The following is a 24,953-nucleotide window of genomic DNA, read 5'->3' as shown; positions in this document are numbered from 1 at the left end:
AAACAAACTAGGCTACACATAGATTTACGATTACATTTTTAAACTGACTCTCTGCAATTGTCTCTCAGGGCGTATTCACACTTGGCTCATTTGTTTCGAAACCTCCCTTAGTTCGGTTCGTTTATGCATAAATGTACACAGCCATCACGCTCAGATCCGCGCCAAAACATTCGCTCCGAGATCGCCTGAACAATATATATATCGATATAATTGATCAGTCAGAGCGGCAATGACGGCTACATTCGTTTAAGTGTTTTGTCTCAACCTCTTTTTTTACAGTCTCAACCGAACCATGAAGAAACTGCAACATTATAACAAATTAAGTAAAACGATCTACGGGTCTGAAAGCGCCCTGAATTTATTGATGATGGTTGTAGACTAGTTCCAAAAGCAATGCTCATTTGGCTGTGCGATTCTTTGAATGCAATTTATAGATGCACTTGGTTTTAGTGTATTGTCAGCATGCTGTTTTTTAGCATGCTAATATAACAGTAATTGTTGGACAGACTTGCATCTCCATCTTAACCCCCATTAATATCCACTGAGAAATAAAGGCGTTAATGCAGTATGTTTAGCACAGCTAAAAATATTAACGCTAAACCTAATTATTCTAATCAGTAGTTGGACCCATGTGTTTCTTTGGGCTCTTGTGCTGTTCGTTACCATTTGAATGTGCTGAAAATGCAAACACTTTTCTTTTCTTCATAGTAAATTCAAGCCAAGGGGATGATGGCATCATGAATGGTAAGTCACAAACAAGAAAGTCAAATATTTTGTAAAATGTGCTGTGTATCAAATATGCAAAAACGTTCATTTATCTTTTTTTAGGGCTTTTCTTTGTGCTGCAAGAAGTTTAGGATAAGGCTTCAGCACTTGCTTGTTTGTCAGCTATTTCTATAGTTCAGACTGTGCTAGAGTTTTCTTCAGTTTGAGATATGCACTTTTCTAAGAATATCTAACTGTCGCTTTGCAAAAAATAATGGCATGTTTTCTGAGAATATGTCTTGCATCATGTGTATTTCTCTTACCTCTTTGGCCCATTTTTCTCATTCAGACTTAAAGGTAGGTTTCTTTTTTATGTCCATGTCAAGGCTATTTACCATAATTTGTCCCCGTTCAGTTCAGGAGAGGAAGCCGAACATTTTGGTGCCCTCCAGTCATTCAACAACATACCTAAAAAAAGGAGAGGAGCTGGAGCTGGAGTGTATCGCAGAAGGACTGTGAGTTTCCTTCTCTATGGCCACTTAGTGCTTCCAAACACACCACAGCAGCAAAGCACTTCCACTGACAGAGAGAGTGACAGCTATTTATTTTGGACTTTTCTCAGGCCTACACCGAAGGTTGAATGGATATGGGATAATTTACAGAAGCGCTCACATATCAAAAACTTTGGAAAGGTTCTAACTATACCAAATGTCACAGAACTGGATGAAGGGAAATACATGTGCAAAGCCAAGAATGATCTGGGTGAAGCTGTACATCATTTCAACGTTGTTGTGGAAGGTATGTTAACATTTACAAGGTCTTAAACCTGAATTTTATTCAGGTATTTGATGATTCTCCGTTTTTCTAGTCAGTAAATCTGTTTGACAAAAATAAATATTCTAGAAAATTTGAAAATGCCTGAGAATTTTCAAATTGTGATTTCCAGTAGCTAGAAATTGCTCTGGTTCACTGCAAAAAAAAAAAGAAAAAAAAAAAAAGAAGTACAATCAACTTTTTCTGTTTAAGTCATTTCAACTTAAATTACATCAAACTGACTTAAATGAGTTAATGCAATGTAAAAACATATGTTGTCACAACTTGTTGATCATTTAATTAATATAATATAAATAACATAATATACATTTTTACAGTGTATAAAATTATTTTAAATATCATTATCCAGTATATATGATATAAATATATATTTAAATAGTCTGTTTAAATATATGCAGTTTATATGAAATCTGTTATATATATACAGTATATTATTTGTGTATTTATACTTTTTTTATAATATACTATTTTTATAGTATTTTATTATTTTATATTTATTTTAGTTCTTTATCAATCTTAAAACCAATTTATTTAATGCAGTAACACACACACACACACACACACACACACACACACACACACACACACACACACACACACACACACACACACACACACACACACACACACACAATCTGAATGAAAACCAAACTGCAGGTTGATCACATAAGATCATCAACAAAAATCATGAAACCATGAAAATCATGAAATCATGTCCCTTCCAGACACAGGGGGGCAGTATTGCTCTAAGTAGGAAGTTGTTTTAATCCGTATTCATATGTTGTGTGTCCCAGAGCCGCCGAGCTGGCAGGAGGAGCCAGTTAAGAGTCAGTTAGAAGAGATTGGATCTGACATCCACATCAAGTGTTCTGCTACGGGAAAACCACAACCCACAATCACCTGGAAGAGAAACGGCCAGGCCCTTGATGGTGTGTTAAACCCCCTCCTCCCCCACCCCTATCATGCCCATTTGACTGAATTTGTCGGCTCAAAGCCACTGACAAATGCAGTGCAATTACTGGCTGTGTGAACAGTCTGTTCCTTTTTTTCTTTTCTTTTTTCATCATTTAGACTAAACAGCAGTGAAAATGTGGCCACTTCTGTATTTATGCACAATTTACATGCTCTTGTAAAATGATATATCAACAGTCAATAGATCAGTACATAATATACAGCAAGTCAACAATGTATCTTCCAAATATATACCAATATATAAGTTTATTGTTGCTATAATGATATGAAATAGTTCCACTTTATCACAATCAAATAAACTTAAGTATATCTTTAGTTGGACCTCAGCACTATTTCTGGATAACTAAACTAGTTAGACTTTAAGACTTTAAGTATACCAATTTAGTATACCAAAAGTACAATTGCAGAGTATTTATATTAAGTACATAAATATGTAAATGTATTTGTAGTATACTTAGCATAAAATTAATGTATTTCAAATACATTTTGATATATTTATTTTTCACTAGGGAAGACATTTATAATGATAAAAACCATATCTATCACAAATAAACGCTGTAAAGAATCCTGAAAAAAATGTATTACGGTTTCCACAAAAATATTAACTGGTTTCAACATTGATAATAATCAGAAATGTTTCTTGAGCAGCATAATCAGCATATTAGAATGATTTCTGAAGGATCACGTGACACCGTAGACACTGAAAATTCAGCTTTGCCATCACAGGAATAAATTACATTTTAAAATATATTAAAATAAAAAAGGTCATTTTAAATTGTAATATTTCACAATATTAAAGTATTTTTGTTCAAGAAAATGGAGCCTTGCTGAGCAAAATAGGCGTCTTTCAAAAACATTACAACATTGTACAATCCCCAAACTTTTGAATGGAGTGCCAATTCAAGTGTGTTTCCCCCCAGGTTTCTCTTCTACCAGTCACAAAGTGCTTGATGACAGAATAATCATACTCAGAGCGGAGGAGAGAGACACTGCAGTGTATCAGTGTGAAGCCTCCAACAAACATGGGACCATACTTGCCAATGCGAACGTGCTTGTCATGAGTGAGTACTTCGCTTAACTGTTAACAAGAATGCAAGAAGTTTAGAATGCAATAATAGGTCAGGTACAACCCACATCATTTACATGTATCAATTAATCATAGCGCCATAAGAGAAGATTGTAGTCCTCATTGAAGTTTTCTGGGCTTTGATTATGATATGATTCTCTTGCTGACAAGTTAAGGCCTTAAGGGTTTCAGCAGCTGTTCGTTCGTAATTGACGTAGAAGACAAACATAAAACGTGTGCATGTACTGTATGTGTGTGTGTAGGAAGTACTTCGCTCTCTGTTTTCAGTGTGTAGCTCTGGCAGAAGAAGACAGCACTTTTATATGCTAATACATTTTTTACAGTTTAATTTGAGGAGTGTGCCTCGGTTTGGTGTGCCACGGCCACACTGGCTTGTTTGATGTTTGTCTGTGTGAACTGTTGACTAATGGTCTGGCTTTCTCTCAGATCATCCTCCTTTGATTCTGACACGGAATAATCTGGAGTACGCAACCATGTTAGGCAAGAGTGTGATTATGGACTGCAGAGTCTTTAGCTCACCACCAGCCACCCTTAACTGGTGAGTTTGGCCACCCTAACATGATGAGCCACAGATGAATCGTCTCTTTTCTGTTCTTTGAAGTTTTTGTCCTAACCAACTGTGACGAGTGGTGCTACATTTTGTTTGTCTCTTGGTTTATTTGTCTGTAATGAGGAGCACACTGAAATCTCGTTGAACTCGTTGAAAGTATAGTATGTATATTAAACATCAAACTTGGACGAGGAAAGACTGATTGTGGAAGTATCAGATATTATAGGACAAATGCATCAAATTGCATAATATGTATTATATATAAATATGTATTTCTAGTTTTTACGCAGAGAGAGAGAGCTGCTCTGATTGGCTGGTTTGTGATTGATTGTTGCGTCATGCACTATTTTTATGTTTAGTGAAGACAAAAAAAGTTTCTTGTCACTGCATAGTTTTTTTTTTAACGTCACACCTGGTTAGTACATGTGTACGAGTGTTAATGAAGGCAATTGATTATACATATCATTTAAAAATATTTGGGCCTATATTTAAGATTTATGTATTTTAATTGCATAGAAATTCAACCCATTTGGATATGTCACAGTTTTCACAATCTTATACAAGGGTTCCTACTCATTTTCCATTTCAAAATTCCATACTTTTCCAGACTCAAATTGCTAAACGTCTCTGTAAATTTTCAGATCATATTTAACAAAATATGAATGAATTTATTACTTTTGGAAAATATGATTATTGAAATCAAATAGATGCAAATATAGGGCATGGAACTTATAGAAACAGCTACCAAAAAGTAGAAGGGGCTAACATTTCCGTCACTTAATGATAATGATTGCCACACCCCCATTCAATATACATTCTATTTTAATAAATGCAATTATTCCTATAACTGCAAACCCTGTTGAAAAAAACTGCTTTTTAATTAGTCTAATATTAAGACTAATATTAGACATTCGTGCTGACCTAAACTGGTCTTCACATCAATCAATCAATCAATCAATCAATCAATCAATCAATCAATCAATCAATCAATCAATCAATCAATCAATCAATCAATCAATCAATCAATCAATCAATCAATCAATCAATCAAAGCAAGCAAGACCAAGCTAGCATTGTTGCAAGCATCAACCAGTTAATTAACCCCCCCCCCCCCAAAAAAAAAAAATATATAAATATATATATTTTGCAAACTGATTTTTGCAGGGTTTTCCTCAGATTATGAGTAAATGATTGCACTGCAGACCCAATAAGGTCAAGTGAATTAAGTGAAGGAAAAAGGGACAATATATTGAGAATAGACACTGCAAGATCTATAGCCCTTTTGAAATGTCTGTTCTCTCCAGGGGATCCTCCTTTTGCACTCATATTTATGCTCTTTTTTTCTTTGAAAAGTTTCCTTTCAAAAACCTTTGGTCAATTTTGAAAGTCGTGTTAAAAAAATAAAAAAATAGGCTACATTGGATTCGGCTTTATCAACAGAGCATCTGTAGTCATTTCAGCAAAGGCCCTTCCCATGGGCCCCTATTTCAGAAGAACTGTGAAGAGTTCAATGTTTGTTTTGCAGGAGAAGAGAAGACCCAGAGGGCTCTGTAGATGGAGAGAGATATTCTCTCCTGAAGAATGGCTCCCTGCAGATTCACAAAGTGGAGATGGAAGATATGGGCCAGTACAAATGTTCGGCAAGCAACTCTGAGGGCATCGCCAGCATCACCACTGAACTTTTCATCAAAGGTCAGCCACCTTCCTTAATCAAAAAAAAAAAAAAGCTCTCTGTTTGCTGGTCATTACTGAAACTAAAGGTCTGCTTTTGATAGATTCAACTAGGATCGTAGAACCTCCTCAAGACATAAAGGTCATAAGAGGATCTATGGCCGAGCTGGAGTGCCAGGTGGAGTGCGACCCCACCCTCAGAAGACAGCTGGAGATCTTGTGGATGAAGGATGGGATAAATATCCTCTCCAACTTCTCAGAAGAGTGGGTGACCTGTTTTCCCCGGAGTAGAATTCACTGAAGCCATTCTCCATTTAAGCAAATCCTTGTTTGAGAAAGGGCTGCGCAGTCAAAACATGAAGGATTAGCATGAGCCATGACGTTTTTGAATTGTATTTATAGTTGTATCAGTGCTGGAATCATGGATTAAGTACTTACGCTTTGTAGTCGTGTAACAGAGCGGAGCTAGATGTAATTGTATGCTTTTATCAGCAATAGAGCGCATTTATGGGGGAAATGTCTCTCTTGAAAATCAAAAGGTACTCCAGCTAATGAGCAGGAGCTTTAACCTCTTTGTACTAGGCTAAAATAGGATGCCCAGCAGGATCTTCTGTGTAAATGCAGTGTAATACTGTGCCAAGTTTTGTTTTATTTGCTTCGAGACAAATGATGTTTGCATTTTTACCTCGGGTCAGCAATTAGCAGGCTGTGATTCAGATCCTCACCCCAGATTAGTTCCAACCGAACCGCAAATTATTTTTTATTAATTGAAGAAATTGTAGACAAAAACACACAGCGAACAGAACAGAGCTGTGCACTGATTGTCATGACAACATTTAGTGCCGCTCTTATTTGGCATTTCATACAGAACAAAAGCCACAGAGCCGCCTCTGAAAACCATGTCTACACCGTCCTGCGAAAAAACTAGATCGCTTCCATTATAATCAATGGAGACGTCTAAATTATAAGTGGCTGTTTCATTTGACGGATGCCGGGTTTCAGCCACTTTATTTTTCCTGGTCTGCCTGAACATTTGTATTTTGTGGGAAATGATTGCTTTGAATTTTGCTTTGAGGTTTATTTGCAGACCTTCGTGTGATTCAAAGTCAATAAGTCTCTTAAAATATAAGATAATTTGACCTTTAATGATAAAAAAGCAATAGTTCAGGTTGTAAAATGTCACGTGGTGTGACTCCCTAAAAAAATGAAAGACTATTTATAATATTAATCAAAATATATACAGTTTACCTTGAAAGAATATATTTAAACTTTTTTTTCTTCTTTTTTTTATAATAATTTTAAGATTCAAGGTTTAAGGAAAATATGGTAACATTTAAATTAGCTTGCATAGCATATTTTATCTTTATTAGTACTTATAAAGCACATATTAAATGCCTTATCCTTCATGACCATTCTACATCCCATAAACGTAACACTACAACTACTCATAAACAGTAAATTAGGAGTTTATTGAAGCAAACATTGTTAATAGTGAATATGTGCTCCCCAAACTGAAGTGTGACGGAAAATATTTATTAATTTATACTTGGTTACACCAAGCAATTTTAGTGGAATTAAATGTACAGTAAACATTTGTTGAAAATTTGTAAAAGTTCTTCGGAACCAACATAAACACAAAGCGTACATTTCCAATAACGTGGCACATATTTTTAACTAGCTTTTTACAAGATTTTTCTTTATCTTGGACACGCTTATATGGCAACCATTTTTGACATATAAAATCATTGTTTCATGCCTTTTGTTTTACCATTGACTATTGCTGCCAACATAAATATTCCTGGAATGCACATTGCTTATTTCATAGCCATACAAGATATTGGCTCCTGAAACAATGTAAGATTCATTGTAAAGGAAATTCAGAGACTTGAAACTACTACATTAATGAAATAATTGTTGAATTCATAAATTGAGAAATTTGAATTACAGCCAAAACTATTATTTTATATTCATATTATTTTGAATACATTGTGAACCTATTTTGGGTTATTTGCAGATATTTCACAGATGATGGAATTCTTCAGATTGTCAATGTGAGCAACAGCGATCAAGGGAAATACACCTGCATTGCTCGAACATCACTGGACCAGGATACAGCTTCTGCATACATAACCGTGTTAGGTACGATGGAAGGACCTTTTGAGACTAGACTGAATGACAGCTAGATTGTGTTGTTATGTTTATATATTACTTTAATACCACAATAATAGACCTGCTTGGAAAAATGCTATTCAAATAGTGGTGCAGCAATCTCCACAAACAGAGAAAACACAAAACATAGTGTTGTTTTTGTGATCATTATTGCACCAGTTATTTCTTGAAGCGATTCTGCTTCTCTTGCTAATGGTCTTCAGATATAGTTATTTTGATATGAAGCCTTGTGTCTGAAATGTGACATAGATGTCCCTGATCCACCGGTTCAACTGACGCTCAGTGATCTGAAAGACCGCAGTGTGAGGCTCACCTGGACGGCTGCAGGTGATCATAACAGTCCCATAACAGGTAAAACTCATCTAAAAATTTTTTACTGTGATGTCAGGGTTACAGATCAAATGCAAAACGTTTCTATTGGCGTACCCTTTCATGTGTAATGGTACACGTTTTCTGTGCTTCTGAAGTAGGCTTTTGCTTTAAGCACATTTCTCTGAAGTCATTTTCATGGACGTTGCTCATACTCATACATTGCTCTACAATATTTCAAGGGGGCTCCCACTGGGGCTGCACCACAGTGTATTGAGAGCATGCGCTTTGCATATTCAATGACAGCTGTGCTCTGTTCCTGTGATCAGAGTTCATCATCCAGTATGAAGAGAACCACTGGGAACCAGGGAAATGGAAGGAGCAGCTACGAGTGGCTAGCAGCCAGTTCTCAGCCCCCTTGACGGTCTACGGCCACATTAACTACCAATTCAGAGTCATCGCTGTCAATGCTATAGGGAGAAGTCATCCAAGCATGCCCTCCGAAAGATATAAGACACCTCCTTGTGGTAGGGATACCTGTGATCCTTTGAGACTTGCTTTTGTAACATGTTTCCATTCCATCTTGGCTGTCCTTGGTTGACCTTGGACTTGTTTGAAGTGCCTGTCTCAGTGTCTTTGTGGGGATTTACCTTGAGAAAATTATACAGATGTCTATAAAAGCTCCATAAATTTTAATGCTCTTTTAAGCGAGCGCTGTCTCGAACTATCAATGAGTGCTTGCTCGTCATTATGTATGATACACTTTGGCAGTGTTAGAGGGCAATGGTATTATTGACTGAGACAGATGTTAAATAATTCATATTCACATTTGTACAGCTCCCGACAGGAACCCAGAAAACATTAAGATTGAGGGTCACCTGCCACATCAGATGGACATCAGCTGGGAGGTAATAAAATGCAAACAGCATTGTCAAACAATTTGAATGCATATGCATATATGCATGGCTTGAAGCAAGAAAAAGGCAGACACCCTCACGCAAACAGAACAGAATGTTTCTGGAGCTCCTATGAAGTCTGGTGTCGCATAGTTTTAAAGCCATAGCAACTTAATTTGCACTGGCAGTCAAATCTCCATTCACTTATTTATGAGTCAAAATTCCTTCAGATTGCAATTCTGAAGGAAAGCCAAGCGAGGCACCCCAGAAACTATCCCACGCCAAATTTCGCAAACCCATCAGCAAATGTCTCTTGCACTCTTCCACTCTTTTCAAATGTTCCAAATGCTCAGTAATGTTTGCAGTGCACTGACCCACTTTTCCCTTTAATCACCAGCCACTCTTGCCTGTGCAGCACAACGGTCCCGGTCTGGAATACAAACTGAGCTACAGGCTCCTGGGTGTCGAGGACAGTTGGAAAGAACAGATGGTGAAGAGACACTCATTTGTGGTGCGAGACACCCCAACGTTCGTCCCCTACGAGGTCAAGATCCAGGCCTTCAATGACCACGGGTGGGCACCAGAACCCAGAGCGGTGACTGGTTATTCCGGGGAAGACTGTGAGTGTAACAGCTCGTTAATGCATTCATCTCACAGTCGTGTGACACTGCCACGATTAGCCAATAATAAACACTTAAGATAGGAGATTAGTTGGGAGAGTGGTTTAATCCACTCTTTACCAGGATCAGTCATTTCTGCTGAGCTTTTACATTGTGCTTTTAGGGATTAGACATATTCTTTGCCAAACACTTATGCAATTATCTTTTGTTTTATTCAATTTTCATATTTTTTCGTGCCCTTGTCTCTATAGTCGACATTTGGCATTGTCTAGAGGATAATGCAACAGGTTGGGCTGATTTTATCCCTGTTATTCCTGCATCAAAAAGGTTATCCCTGTTATTCCTGTTGCAAAGTGCAGGGATGCAAACTTGTCACCTTTCAGCTAAAATTATGTCGTTTCTGAATCCAAAATAGTGCGATTCATGTAGAACCGATGAGTTTTGAAAAGCCACAGAACTGCTCAGAAATACTGCTCCATAAGAACCCCATTTTAAATCCAACATATGCAATCATCTTCTCATATTTGTAATGAGAATCAGGGCTTGACATTAACACCTACTAGATTTCAGCAGTGGCGTGTAACAGAGTCACTCATACTAACCACTTTGGCGGGTTGAATTTTATATATAATATACATTTTTCAGTTGAAGTCTTTTAAAAAGGAAAATCCGAAACAAACTAAGTGCAATGTAGTGTTGTTAAAAATATAGATTTTATATACATATCGACACTGAAATATCTGAAACGCTTCCGATACATTTTCCGTAGAATACACGATACCATCTGCGCTTTCTCGCTCTCTCATCTCTCAGAGTTGACGCAAAAACCCGCCTCCCCTCACTCACTAGTTTCATTTGCTCCGTATGAATATTGTTGGTGTTACAGGGCTTTAATTTCAGTGTGGGATTGCACGTATTGTGCATAATTTCACTTAGTCCAGCAGATTTTGTTCTCACAACCAAAGTGCGCACCCAAAAAAAAACTCCTCTCAATGCTTAAACAGTCAAATACACACAAAATAATGTCAAAATGCCTGTCTTGGCAAATGTTCAGAAATGTTGAGAAAGAAAACTCATGCGTAACAGTATAATAGATCAGTGCGTCAGGTCTTAAAGTGACAGCAGCCTAATATACCTGCTGCCAAATTATGACCTTTTATCGCCCCATATGAGTTTGCATCTCTGAAAGAGCCTTTTCCTTGTACCCTCATTTCTCTGCGGATAGCTTTGTGTTAGCATTAGCGCTTTTCCTGGAAAAATTGATCCAATTACAGTCCACCCCCCCCCCCCCTGTGGCTTTAAGCCTGGAACACACCAAGCCGACGCCGACGAACTAGCGCTGATGAAAGCCGACTGTGTTGTCGCCTCGCGTCGGGGTAAAAAGTGCACTTGAACACACCGAGAGAACTCCTGCCGACTGTCAGCTAGAAAGCGAGTTCTGCGCCTGCGTGTAAATGAGACAACTGTCTATTTTTGCAGATCTATTGTCTATATTCGTTATTCAAAAAGGGAAACGGACGCTGCCGGCTGCAAATACACAAACATAAACAAAGCAGTGCGCGCTTACCGTTTTGAATATCACACCTGCTTAACACTTACTTTATTCCACTCCGCTCGTGTTAATATTGAAATATTCGCCAAGGAACACTCGGGTAAGATGACGTAACATTAGAACAGCCTTCTATCTGTACCGTTTTGACTTTGCTCGCTGTTTTGCTATTATTCTCGTGCACTGCCTCCTTCACTAAACTGAACAGCCAATCAGAGTTCCCTCTTTCACCGACGGCCCGACGCCGATTCAACATGCCGAATCGGCCGTTACAAAGCCGACGAGGACCAATTTCAGCCGACGGAGGGGAACACACCGAGAAGATTTAGTCGGCCGACGCACGGAAACTGTCCGACGGCCGACCGTCGGCTTGGTGTGGTCCAGGCTTTAGTTGCTTCAGGAAACTGTTGTATGTGTGAATTTGTGAGATGTTACTCTCTTGTTTAGCCTTAAACAGATGTGTGTTCTGTTACCAATTCTAGTGCCCTTGGCGCCTCCTGAGGATGTATCTGTGGAGGTGTTGAACTCTACACTGCTGAGGGTCAGCTGGTCACCAGTGCCTCAAACCGCCCTGAGGGGCCATCTTGGAGGATACACTGTGAGTTCCTGACCCTTCCAGCTCAAAGGCCCTGTGGTGCTGATCAATGAGCAACAAACAAGCTATTTATAACAATTAATAGACTCCACTTTTGCTTTTTCTCTCTTTCTGCCTCTCTTTGCACTCTTTGTTTCTTATATATTTCATCAACACCCTCTTCCTCCTGTCTTTTGCTCCCAGGTGCACTGGTGGCGAACTAAAAGTCTGTTGACCTCTGAGAGTATTTCCTCAGAGAGACAGTCTCTCAACATCCCTGGAAACAGGAGTCACACCATAGTGCCGGGACTAAAGCCATTCTCTGAATATAACCTGACTGTCAACGTCTTTAACCGTAGAGGGAATGGGCCCAGCAGCAGTCCCATCTCTTTCACAACTCCACAGGGAGGCAAGAACTCTTTGACAGTAGACACGTTTTAAAATTCAGTGGTTTGAGTGTTTGCTAAGTTCTTGTGTGGATTCGGTTGAATTTTGCACACTTTGTTGTTCACACATGGTCCAAAATATACTGCTGAACATTAGAAGAAGAATTTACATAGAAAGGAGGCGTGAAAAGAATGACACACAAACAAAAGACGATGCAATGCAATGCAAAAGTGGTGCAAGTTTGTAATGAGTTTCCAAGTTTAATGTTAACATCTTCCCACAGTTCCTAAGAAACCTTATGACCTGAAAGCCACAAACTTTCAGAAAGACTCCATCAAGTTGGTGTGGGCGCCTCCACTCGAAACCAATGGGTTTCTCACGGGATACTTGCTGCAATACCAGACAGGTATGACACTCGCAAATTTATCTCCTGTTACATCATCTGTCTCAGTTAATTTTATATACACTATGTTGCTTAACTGTACTAGATCTTTATACTGCTAAGTTTTGGGGTCAATACATTTACATGTTTTAAAAGAAGTTCACCGAGGCTGCATTTATTTATTTAAAACAGTCAAAAACAGTAATATTGTGAAATATTATTACAGATAATATTAAAGTGTCCCTAATATGCTATTTTAAAGGTTCCTAATTTTATTTTGAAGGTCTCCTACAACAGGTTGACATGCATCAAACGTCAAAAAATACTTTCATTTTCTCATAATATACTTTGCACATCACTACATTTTTCAATGATTCTCAAACAACTCGTCCGATAATTCAGTCTCTCTAAATCCTGATTGGCCAGACGGCCCAGTCTGTTGTGATTGGTCTACCGTTTTCCGTTTTCGTGTCGGAAACAAAATGCACATTACCATAATTGAATTTCAGCTCTGGAGGCTTCATAAAGCTCAGTGATTGTACAGTTACGATGGCGTCGATTTTACCATATCAATCCGAGCGCATGAAACATTGGAAGAACTAGTTATTTAACTCGAACCTCCATTCCAAAGACAACTCGAGCAGGACGTTTTTCAGTGATACGCTACTCAGTTTACATTATGAGATGTTGCAACTGTAATTCATCACTATTAGCATTAACAAGTGTATGACCAACAACAACCCGATGTGTATATTTCTAATTTATTGCGATCAATAACTGTATCAATAACAGCGCATACGTTAGCCAAGCTCTTAACGTGAATGACTGATGCAACATTAAACAAATCTTGCTCAATCCTTTATCATTACTCAAAGTAGTGAGAATGACAGACAATCTGCATTAATAGACACAGTTTTAGGTAATAGCCACCCACAGCTGCTTAGCAGAAGTATTTCAGTAAAACAGTAATAACGTAAGTTAGCCGGTTAGCCGGAAACTTACACAATATAAAACACAAAACTACGCATTTTGAATACCCGGTAGAAAATATATGCATCCATAATTAATCACACAGGTTGTGATTCTGAGGAGCACGTTGGTCCAAATAAAGTGTGTACTGTCCCATCTTTGATGGATAAGCATTTTGCAAATCCCATTTAGACCTCATGGAGATTTGAGAAGAAAGGTTATACTGCTGTTGTATTGCTGTGGTCATGTTAACCACTGACTCTTAAAATCCTCATCCTTTGGAAGTGTTTTCGAAGAGAATTGGCTTTTGCAGAGCAGAAAACAGCGTCTTCTCGTCATGTACACTACACTAACCAGCTATAGTGTTTGAGGGTGGGTCAAAGTAGACGTTGTTCACGGACAGCCAATGAAGGCCGTAATATGCAAATGTGTTACTGTTACGTATGCCGGTCACGGAAGTGAGACTGCAATTCCTGACGACTCGTTTAGACGGTTCAGAGTCTATTCTTTTTTTGGGAGACAATAACTTTATTTATCGCGCACTTTCAACTTTATAACTTTGCAGAACGTTTACATTCACAGACAGCTTTATTACACACTGCATGAATGGGAATGTTCGAAAAACCATAATAGGGGCACTTTAAGGATTTATCTTGGTGGACTAGATCTACTACGCTGCTGCTGGCATGAGCAATGCCCAGAATTACAGAACCCTGTAGCAGATCTAGACAGGTAGGGAGGAGGGCTAAAGAAATTTCTCATGGCATGCTGTACTGAGATGGTCAAGGTCTAATGGAATAAAAAAAGTTTGCATAGATAGAAAAGGGAGATTTATTAGAATAGAAATCTATTGTAACATTATAAATGTATGTCATTTCGATCAATTTAGTGCATCCTTGATGAATTAAAAAAGTTACTGACCCCAATTATTATTTTTTTAATCTTCTTCTTCTAGTTAATGAGACTGTGGGTAAGCTGATCTCTGTGAACATCAGTGCACCAGATACTACAGATTGGGTCTTGCATGATCTACAGGAAGACAACTGGTATAAGTTCTACCTGAGAGCATGTACGCAGGTGGGCTGTGGGTCCGCCATCAGTGAGGAAGGAAGCACCGTCCCTGAAGCATGTAAGTGTGCCCGGAAGCAACTATAAGCAGAGTCCCAGGAGCTATAATGGATCTGGTGTCAGAATCTAAATTGAAGTGCCCATGCTGAGACACAAACATCTGATACAAGAAAAGTTAGTTGTGTTCTAATTAGCACAGCCGCAAGGTGTTCGAAAGTGATTAAGCAGCAGTTATGGAACTACAGAAGTTGCTGTTGGCAACATCTTGTTGCATAAAGGAGAGTGATAAGATTATTGCTTAAGTCCTCTGATGAACGAAAGGGCGGAATAATGTCTACAGTCTAGTGACCAATGCATTGACCGATCAATGAGGTGCCTTACTGAAAATATTTGCCTCTAGATGTGTTTTTACTTACTGGATAACTGATTTTGCATCATCATCATCATTGCATTTCTCTGCCACAATTTTGTTACGTATTACATGTTTCTCTCTGTAATGCTTATATTCTCATACTCCATGGGTTTGTTTAAACTGATCTGTCTTCTTATCAACCAACTTTTGTTTCTCATGAACTAGTTACTATGCCTGAAAATTCACTTCCTGAAGTTTCTACAGTCTCAGCTGAGACTTCGACAGAGAGCTGTATGTATCACATACTGTAGTTTGTAGCATTTTGCAACTTAGTTAGTAGTTAGTTAGTAATTGCTATGGGTGGGAATCTTTTAGAATCTCACGATTCGATTAAAATTGATTCTTGGGATTTGATTCCAAACTTGTTTTTGTTTTTTATTTAATTTATTTTCCTTGAAGCCCTCCCCCTTATATAAAGGAAAGCCTGTGTCTCCAATTGTTTGACATTAAATACCATTATTTAAGGTTATATACTATTCGTTAAAATTAGGGATGCACTGATGCCACTTTTTTCCAGAACCAGGCCAATACCGATACATTTTTGGTACTTATCGATACCGATACAATACCTGTATTTTCACTGCATTTGTAATTTTAAATATATTAGGTAGAGAAACCAAAGGAATTTCATTTGTTTAGCAAATATATATATTTCCTTAAGTCATTTTCATGCTTAATTATGCTTGTTAAAATGCATTATACAAGCCTCTGTTCCTTTCACTGTTCGTTCTATTGTCATTCTATTCTGTTCATCATAATTTATCTTTCATTTATTAGCACAGTGCATATTTAGAGCTGCTTCAGCAGGGATTTTTTTTCTACTGGCCTGGTTGGGTCAGTGGTTCAGATGTTTAGATACCAGTGAAATATCACAATTCTCCAAACTACTAGCCTAATTAATATACATTTATAACATTATTAAAGACAGTCAGTATTAAAATAAGAATGAATAATCCAATTACAAATAGCACAAATAAATTCAATATAAGATACAAATGAAATAAAGAGATTGTTTCATGTTGTTTAGGTAGTTCTAATAGTTTTCAGGTACAGAATTTGAATAAACCAATCAAATGTAAAAATAACACTGCATCAAATCTTCACTGTATAAAATTACTTGTACAAAAGCAAGAGCAGTGAGTGATTTACAGTGCCCTCCACAATTATTGAACCCCCTGGTAAATATGATCAAAATTGGCTGTAAAAAATAAATCTGCATCGATTATCCTTGTGATCTTTCATTCAAAAAATGTGCAAAATTCTAACCTTTCATTGAAGTAAAAGAATTGAAAGTGGGGGGAAATCACATTATGAAATAAATGTTTTTCTCCAAAACACGTTGGCCACAATTATTGAACCCCTTTTATTAAATACTTTTTGCAATCTCCTTTTGCCAAGATAACAGCTCTGAGTCTTCTTCTATAATGCCTGATGAGTTTGGAGAATAACTGACAAGAGATCAGAGACCATTCCTCCATACAGAATCTCTCCAGATCCTTCAGATTCCCAGATCCATGTTGGTGCTTCTCCTCTTCAGTTCAGCCCACTCATTTTCTATATGGTTCAGGGGCCGTATTCACAAAGAATTTTAAGGCTAAAAGTAGCTCCTAACTGGCGAATTTAGGAGCAACTCCTAAAAATAATGGGCGTGTCACTCGTAACTTTAGGACTCCTAATTTTTTTGACTAAGAGTAATTCACAAAGCATTTTAGCCCTAAAAGTAGCACCTAAGCCTGGGACAGCTTAAAAGAAGTCGAGAGGACTCCTAACTCACTAAGACCTATTCACAAACCGCTTTTTGTGGCATTTCACGTTGCGATGTTTTGAAATGCGTGCGCGGCGGCTACAGGAGCTTCCAATCGCGAGGGAACAATTTTGCATTGTAGGCATAACTAGGGATGCAATAACGCCACCAACAACAACCAAAACTAGGCTACTCATTCATTGCATGTAAACTAATTGTAACGTTTGATTGTGAATCAAATTAAAATGTTCTTCTCTTTGCAAACGTAGGCAGAGGCATATAGTGACAGATTAATTCAATAACGTTGCAAAGATATTGCATCAATCCATATGTTTCATTAGGCTACTAGGCTATTTGTTTTTCCTTACTCTTTATTCATTTAGGCTATTTATTCAGTTATTCATCATCTTCGTCCTTCGCACTACTTGTGTAGCGCACGCATTCTCAGACCTGTCACCTGTCAATCATCATCGTAGGGGAGGGGTTTGGAATCATTCCCGCGTTACAATCATCAGCCAATCAAGGTGGTCACTTCAGTCAAGCTCGTGCATGAGTAATGACGTCATCCATAGCAACAAAGACTCACTCTTAGTTTAGGAGTTGTCATTTTTCTTTACTAAGAGTAGGTCTGAAAGGCGTTGTGAATAACTTTTAAGAGAAAACTCCTAGCTAAAATCTTTTAGTGCGATTTAGGAGTACTCCTAGTGGTAAGATAAAATGCTTTGTGAATACGGCCCCAGGTCAGGAAACTGGGACGGTCATGGTAGAAGCTTCATTTTGTGCCCCACAACAAATTTTTGTTTTGATTTTGATGTTTGTTTTGGATCGTTGTCCTGATGGAAGATCCAACCACGGCATATTATAAGATTTCTAGCAGAAGGCGTCAGGTTTTGATTTTTTATCTGTTGATATTTGATAGAATCCACAATGCCATGTATCTGAACAAGAAGTCCAGGACCTCCAGCAGAAAAATATGCCCACAACATTAAAGATCCAATGGTATATTAAATTGTACACATGGGGTACTTTTTATCCTTGTGTTCACCAAACCCATCTAGTGTGTTTGCTGCCAAAAAGCTCTGTTTTAGTCTCATCTGACCACAGAACCCTGTGCGGTTTGAAGATCCAGTCGTGTCTGACAATTACATTTGCTGGAATTTGTTTTTGGATGAGCGAGGAGGTTTTTTTTTAAACCCTCCCAAACAACATGTGGGGATGTAGGGGTTGTTTGATAATTTTTTTTTTAGGCTTTCTGACCCTAAGACTCAACTAATCTCTGCAATTCTCCATCTGTGATCCTTGGAGAGTCTTTGGCCACTCAAACTTTCATACTCGCCGTGCATTAAGACAGTATAGACACACGTCCTTTTCCTGGCAGATTCATAACATCTTTAGTTGGTTATAACTTCTTAATTATTGCCCTGATGGTCAAAATGGGGATTTTCAATTCTTTAGCTATTGTCTTACAGCCACTTTCTAGTTTGTGATGCTCAACAATCTTTTGCTACGCATCAGAACTGTATTCTGTGGTTTTACTCATTGTGATGGATGATTAAGGGGATTTGGCCTTTGTGTTTCCTCATATTTAAATTTCTGTGAAACACGAAGTCATAGCTGGACAGTTTCATGTTCCTAGTCACCCTGGTGTACTAAAAAAGGTAAATATTAATGGGAATATACTTCAGAGATATTTTACTCGTAAAAAATTCCAGGGGTTTCAATAATTGTGGCCAACATGTTTTGGAGAAAAACATTTATTTCATAATGTGATTTCCCCCCACTTTCAATTCTTTTACTTCAATGAAAGGTTAGAATTTTGCACATTTTTTGAATGAAAGATCACAAGGATAATCGATGCAGATTTATTTTTTACAGCCAATTTTGATCATATTTACCAGGGGGTTCAATAATTGTGGAGGGCACTGTATTTGTCCTTTGTTATTTGATTAACATAAAAACACTGCTGTCCCTTTAAGATGGGATCTACGTATTCTACGATCTACTGTACTTCGTGTTTCATTTCTGGTGTCATACTGGTTCATACTGGTATCGGTATCGGTGCATCCCTAGTTAAAATATTGATATGGAACTGTCATTGTCAAGTAAGCTTCATGTGTTCCCCGTTGCAAGCCTATGTGCTCTCTAAACTGTCCAGGTGCTGCACTGTTCTTTGTTCCGTCAACATCACATTATTAACAGACGTTTTTAAAATATATAGATTTTTTAAATTTATCAATCGATTCGAATCGTTAGAAGATAGAATCGCGATTCACAGGTGAATCGATTTTTCACCCACCCCTAGTAATTGCTTTTTATACAATGTTACTTTTGCAGTGTCCTGCCATGATATCTGCATTTTTGGAGACCTTTAAATGCAAATATATATATATATATATATATATATATATATATATATATATATATATATATATATATATATATATATCCCTTATGTGCTGTTGGGGATGTTTTCATCCACTATGGGGTATTTTTGAGTCTAAATTTGGCCATAACTTTTTCTGTGTTTCAGCAAATGGAATGATTTTTGGTGACAAATCTTATTTTGACACATATTTTGGGAAAATGCTTTGAAATTTTTCAAAAACTCAACAGTACACTGTGGGCAAATTTACTACCCTTTCGTTATGTTCGTGGCTGAAAACAGCCACTACTTTAAACTGCTGTAAAAATGTATCAGATAAATATTTTTTTTTCAAATTTTTTTGCATTAATCTATTAATCAACCTCAGTCCTGCTCAAAAATACTAAATGTTTAAAAAAAATTCAGGATTTTAACTCTTTAATTGCCAAATTTGTAAATGATGTCACTGATTTGGGAAAACACACACACAAAATGACTCATTTTCAATATAAAATGTGATTGTGGACTGGATTTTTTTTTACCTTTTATCACAGTCTTGGACATGTCAAAGATTAGAAACAACATTGGTTTTGATGCATTGTTAGTTTTTGTGCAGCATCAGATTTTATCTTTTTCTCCCTCATTTACTGTTCGTGGCTGTTTTTGCCCCATTGACTTCCATTATAACCACATTTTTTGATTGCAAAGCCATGACACCATATAATCATGCATTTTTGATTGTTGGTGGTTTTCCCTGTTGGGAAGAGGTAAAATTTGTAATTTTTACTGTTGATAACCGGGTGGCACCATTAACCCTTTAGATAGGCCTGTGCCAAAAAAAGCTTAGTTTCTGGCTTTTAAATGGAGTTATATGGAGTATAACAGCATAATAAAGTGTGTGTGTGTGTGTGTGTGTGTGTGTGTGTGTGTGTGTGTGTGTGTGTGTGTGTGTGTGTGTGTGTGTGTGTGTGTGAACTCACCTTGATGCGTCTGAGAAAATCAAAATATGCACCTCAGCTCTCAGAACTGCATGGAGTAAACAAAAACAAAGTAAGTGTATTTATGCACCTGCTGCCTTTTTAATGGTGAGAAATGCAGACTAAACAAAAACAAAGCAAGTGGATTTAAACGCGTGCATGCAAGCCTGCTGGTCATTTGATGGTGAGAAGAGCAGCAAGCAACATGAGAAAGGGCTTGACTTGTAGTGAAGTTTTAGAGATGATTATGCAGCCTGACCCCTCCAGCGAGCTGCAGGATGTATCGTCATCTCCCTCTGACACCACAGACTCAGGAGAGTCAGATCCTGATTTGGATGTGCTACCCTCATCATCCTCTCTAGCTTCCACTGAAGGCGAGGAGGATTCGGAGGATCCTGGATCTGGGTGGATTGGGAGAAACGGCGAAGTGTGGTTTTCCACTAACGCGGAGACAACTCCCTTTCTTCAGCCTGCCAGAGGCGTGACTCCAGGGCCGACGCGCTATGCCTTCGCAAGGGTCCAGAACATGGATTCCGTGTTCAATCTGTTTTTTTACGGAGGAGATGATTGACCTCATTGTCAGCATGACTTGCGTCAACACATACATGTTTGTACAGTCATACAAACATGTATGACTATGCCTTGTGATGGCATAGCGCGTCGGCCCTGGAGTCACGCCACTGGCAGGCTGAATAAAGAGAGTTGTCTCCGCGTTGGTGGAAAACCACACTTCGCCGTTTCTCCCAATTCACCCAGATCCAGGATCTTCTGAATCCTCCTCGCCTTCAGTGGAAGCTAGAGAAGATGATGAGGGTGCCACATCCAAATCAGGATCTGACTCTCCTGAGTCTGTGGTGTCAGAGGGAGAAGACGATACATCCTGCAGCTCGCTGGAGGGGTCAGGCTGCATAATCATCTCTAAAACTTCACTACAAGTCAAACCCTTTCTCATGTTGCTTGCTGCTGTTCTCACCATCAAATGACCAGCAGGCTTGCATGCACGCGTTTAAATCCACTTGCTTTGTTTTTGTTTAGTCTGCATTTCTCACCATCAAAAGGCAGCAGGTGCATAAATACACTTACTTTGTTTTTGTTTACTCCATGCAGTTCTGAGAGCTGAGGTGCATATTTTGATTTTCTCAGACGCATCAAGGTGAGTTCACACACACACACACACACACACACACACACACACACACACACACACACACTCACACACACACACACACACACACACACACACACACACACTTTATTATGCTGTTATACTCCATATAACTCCATGTAAAAGCCAGAAACTAAGCTTTTTTTGGCACAGGCCTATCTAAAGGGTTAATGGTGCCACCCGGTTATCAACAGTAAAAATGACAAATTTTACCTCTTCCCAATAGGGAAAACCACCAACAATCAAAAATGCATGATTATATTGTGTCATGGCTTTGCAATCAAAAAATGTGGTTATAATGGAAGTCAATGGGGCAAAAACAGCCACGAACAGTAAATGAGGGAGAAAAAGTTAAAATCTGATGCTGCACAAAAACTAACAATGCATCAAAACAAATGTTGTTTCTAATCTTTGACATGTCCAAGACTGTGATAAAAGGTAAAAAAAAATCCAGTCCACAATCACATTTTATATTGAAAATGAGTAATTTTGTGTTTTTTTCCCCCCCAAATCAGTGACATCATTTACGAATTTGGCAATTAAAGAGTTAAAATCCTGATTTTTTTTTAAACATTTAATATTTTTGAGCAGGACTGAGGTTGATTAATAGATTAATGCAAAAAAAATTGAAAAAAAAATTTATCTGATACATTTTTACAGCAGTTTAAAGTAGTGGCTGTTTTCAGCCACAAACATAACGAAAGGATGTAAATTCTAACAATGCACAAGGGATATATACATTGGTGTCGGAAGAGAAAAAAAAGTGGGTGGGTCCTCCCCCAGAAAAATGTTACTGGAGTAAATACCATTTCATTCTGGTGCCTTTTAATTAAACAAGTAAACTAAACTCCACTAAACGTCAGGCGGTTCTTTGCCTCCACGTCGTGCATTAAATGCACAGCTATCCGTGGATTATCCCCCTAATACAGTAATCTTCCAGCAATGACAATTTAAAGCTGTTATTGATGTTTGCAACGCAATATTTGACTGGAAAGGTACAACAGGCGGTTACTTTCGTCAGTTGCGGCTCGTTAAGAAATATAATGTAGCGATTCAACGGAAATGGAGTTTAATTTATTAATTTTAATAAAAAAATATATTTATATGATTCCTCAAGTGGAATGTATTTGACTGACGGTGCTCTGAAAAGCGAACAGACAAATGCGCTGAATTAGAGACGGTAAAAGTGAGTGGGTCCAATATCATTGATCTTAAAAAGTGGGTGGGTCCTGTCCCACCCATATACAATGGTTCCGACGCCCATGTATATATATATATATTTTTTAAGTTATCAGTCAAACATGTCAGCTTATTTGACCTACAACTTGAAGTGATTTTGAAACCACTGAAGTAGATATAATGTCAGTTCCCTTGCGATACGGTTCACTTGTACTGCGTCGCTAGACACAGAGGGAAAACAAATTTTTCTCCGATTACTGAAGATTATATAATAATGCCTTGGAACTGCACAAGCCTATGATGACTGTGTTGCCTGTCTAAGGAAATCCTACACAGAAGCTGCTCTGATTGCAAGAGCTTGAGTCTTGCCTCTCTCCGCTCGCGGATCGCTTTCTTTTCAGAGAGCGGCTCCGCCCCTCGCGCTCTCCCATTCCCTTCCTCCCAGGAACCTTGGAGGAAGAAATAGCGGAGCCAAAGGACTGAGCAGTTGGGCATGAGTGAGCTCTTCTGGCGTGAGCGGCCTGGTCTCGTTCTGGGGATCTGATGAGGATCTTCCTGATGACAGCATGTCATTAGGATCTATGGATTCGAGCGTCACTAGAGCTGGGATGGACGCTGAGTTAATCCGTGTCCTCTCAAAAGCAGTCAAGAAGCATGGACTAGAGTGGTCTACTCCTGAGGAGCTCACATGTAGCCGCTTGGATGAATGGTTCCTGCCGGGGTGCCAGCAGGCCCCTCGTCAGAGAGCAGCACAGTTCTTCCCGGAGGTCCATGACGAGCTCACCAAGTCGTGGCGTAACCCCTACTCAGTGTGCCTTCGTACTTCTACCTCTACCACCCTCACAACAATTGACTGCGCTGAGGAAAAGGATTACGAGAAGCTACTTCTGTTAGACGAAGCCGTGGCCGTGCACCTCTGCCCGCCCACATCGATCGGACGGAAAGCGAAGGTCGCCCATCCGTCCCAGCCCTGTAGGACCACCTCAGCTCTCGCTGGACGTGTCTACACCTCGGCTGGACAAGCAGGTTCCACCCTTCACACAATGGTGGTCCTACAGGTCTTTCAGGAGAAGCTGATCCGTTCCATGGACAAGTCCATCCCTGACCCTGCGGCGTTTAAGGAGCTGCGCACCACGTTAGGACCACGCAAGCCCTGCAGGCTATGCGTTGTTCCTGCCCAAGTGTTCCAGTTCTGCAGCTGCTTCCAGTTGCCAAAAGAATGTGCTGACTCAGCAGCCCACGAAGCCTACGCTTCTGACCGCTCAGCCCAAACCAGAGCCTGAGCCTTGACAGCATTCCCGCTCCAAAGCGCTAAGGTCTCTGGCATAAGATAACGCTGGATCCTGCGCCTATCCTGATCCTTCAGGAAGGAAGAGGAGGGGCTAAGTCTCGCTGTGGAAAGCTGTAGCAAAAGGAGCTGTAGAAACAGTTCCTCCGACCCACAGCGAGTCAGGCTTTACAGTGTCTTTGTTCTGCAGATCTAAGCACGGCACGCTTGGACTGGGTTCCCATTGCATCGAGCGACACAGTACAAGTGAACCGCATCGTAAGGGAACGTACTCGGTTACTAACGTTTAGTAACCTGAGATAACGGGAACAAGTACTGCGTCACTAGCCGTGCTTTCACGCTGCACGGCTTGGCGTTCGTCGCTTCAGTCGTATTAAACTGATTCCCTAGGGCGGAATGCACGCTTATATAGAGGGATAGCCCGGCCCGTTGGTTCGTGCAGCTCCGTTATACTATAGTCTTCTGTAATCGGAGAAAAAGGAGTTTACCCATTGTGTCTAGCGACGCAAAACTTGTTCCTGTCATCTCAGGGAACCGAGGTTATGTTAGTAACCGAGTACGTTTTTCGATGTCTGCTTATCTGTCAGGTAGTCAAAGAATTTCTAGAAAATGATAATTTATCTATTTATACATTTATAGTTTGTATCTGTACTGTCTTTTTAAGATGAACTGTCAACATCTGAAGTGACATCATCTGAGTTGAGTATGTACCAACAGATTTGTAGCTGTTTTTGTAACCTGAAAACTTAATTAGTATATTTAACCCATACATTATTATGTCTAAAACAACTATGTTATTAGTTACATTAACTGATAACAGCATGGGAAGACATTCTAGTGTTAACATTAGTCATAGTACCTGTAGTTGTACTAATTTTAAAGTTATAAATAAATAAACAGCTTTTGTTGTTGTTGAATTAGTAGGATTGTTGTATCAAAAGTCCCTGCATAACTCCATAATTAATGTAGGAAATAATTCTGTATATTATGCAAAATTTATCCTACTATTCCATCAAAAAAACACTTATTGACAGCTAGCTTGGTTGCTGTTGGCGTTTGCTTTGACTTTTAAGAGCTTCTCTGTG

At 38.8% G+C, this 24,953-nt stretch overlaps 1 protein-coding gene across 7 annotated transcripts in view; it reads left to right on the top strand.

Moving 5' to 3' along the window:
- chl1a (cell adhesion molecule L1-like a) overlaps window positions 1-24,953 on the top strand; it is an 81,717-nt gene that overhangs the window by 45,207 nt on the left and 11,557 nt on the right. For 3 of the 7 annotated variants that reach the window (XM_081387362.1, XM_081387361.1, XM_081387363.1), the window contains exons 7-23: window positions 709-744; window positions 1,121-1,220; window positions 1,328-1,503; window positions 2,334-2,468; window positions 3,432-3,572; window positions 4,025-4,136; window positions 5,673-5,839; window positions 5,923-6,082; window positions 7,833-7,957; window positions 8,237-8,338; window positions 8,626-8,823; window positions 9,134-9,204; window positions 9,590-9,812; window positions 11,844-11,959; window positions 12,140-12,344; window positions 12,606-12,728; window positions 14,629-14,802. In XM_081387362.1, the coding sequence (XP_081243488.1) occupies window positions 709-744; window positions 1,121-1,220; window positions 1,328-1,503; window positions 2,334-2,468; window positions 3,432-3,572; window positions 4,025-4,136; window positions 5,673-5,839; window positions 5,923-6,082; window positions 7,833-7,957; window positions 8,237-8,338; window positions 8,626-8,823; window positions 9,134-9,204; window positions 9,590-9,812; window positions 11,844-11,959; window positions 12,140-12,344; window positions 12,606-12,728; window positions 14,629-14,802 (2,364 nt within the window). Of the gene's footprint in view, window positions 1-708; window positions 745-1,120; window positions 1,221-1,327; window positions 1,504-2,333; window positions 2,469-3,431; window positions 3,573-4,024; window positions 4,137-5,672; window positions 5,840-5,922; window positions 6,083-7,832; window positions 7,958-8,236; window positions 8,339-8,625; window positions 8,824-9,133; window positions 9,205-9,589; window positions 9,813-11,843; window positions 11,960-12,139; window positions 12,345-12,605; window positions 12,729-14,628; window positions 14,803-15,318; window positions 15,385-24,532; window positions 24,572-24,953 lie in introns of all 7 variants that reach the window. The other 4 variants (XM_081387359.1, XM_081387357.1, XM_081387360.1 and 1 more) reach the window with 2 other exon arrangements.

Source organism: Scardinius erythrophthalmus, assembly GCF_964197995.2.
Source record: "Scardinius erythrophthalmus genome assembly, chromosome: 15".
Classification (NCBI taxonomy): domain Eukaryota; kingdom Metazoa; phylum Chordata; class Actinopteri; order Cypriniformes; family Leuciscidae; genus Scardinius; species Scardinius erythrophthalmus.
The sequence above is the reverse complement of the archived record's forward strand: the minus strand, read 5'-3'. Positions and strand labels throughout refer to the sequence as shown.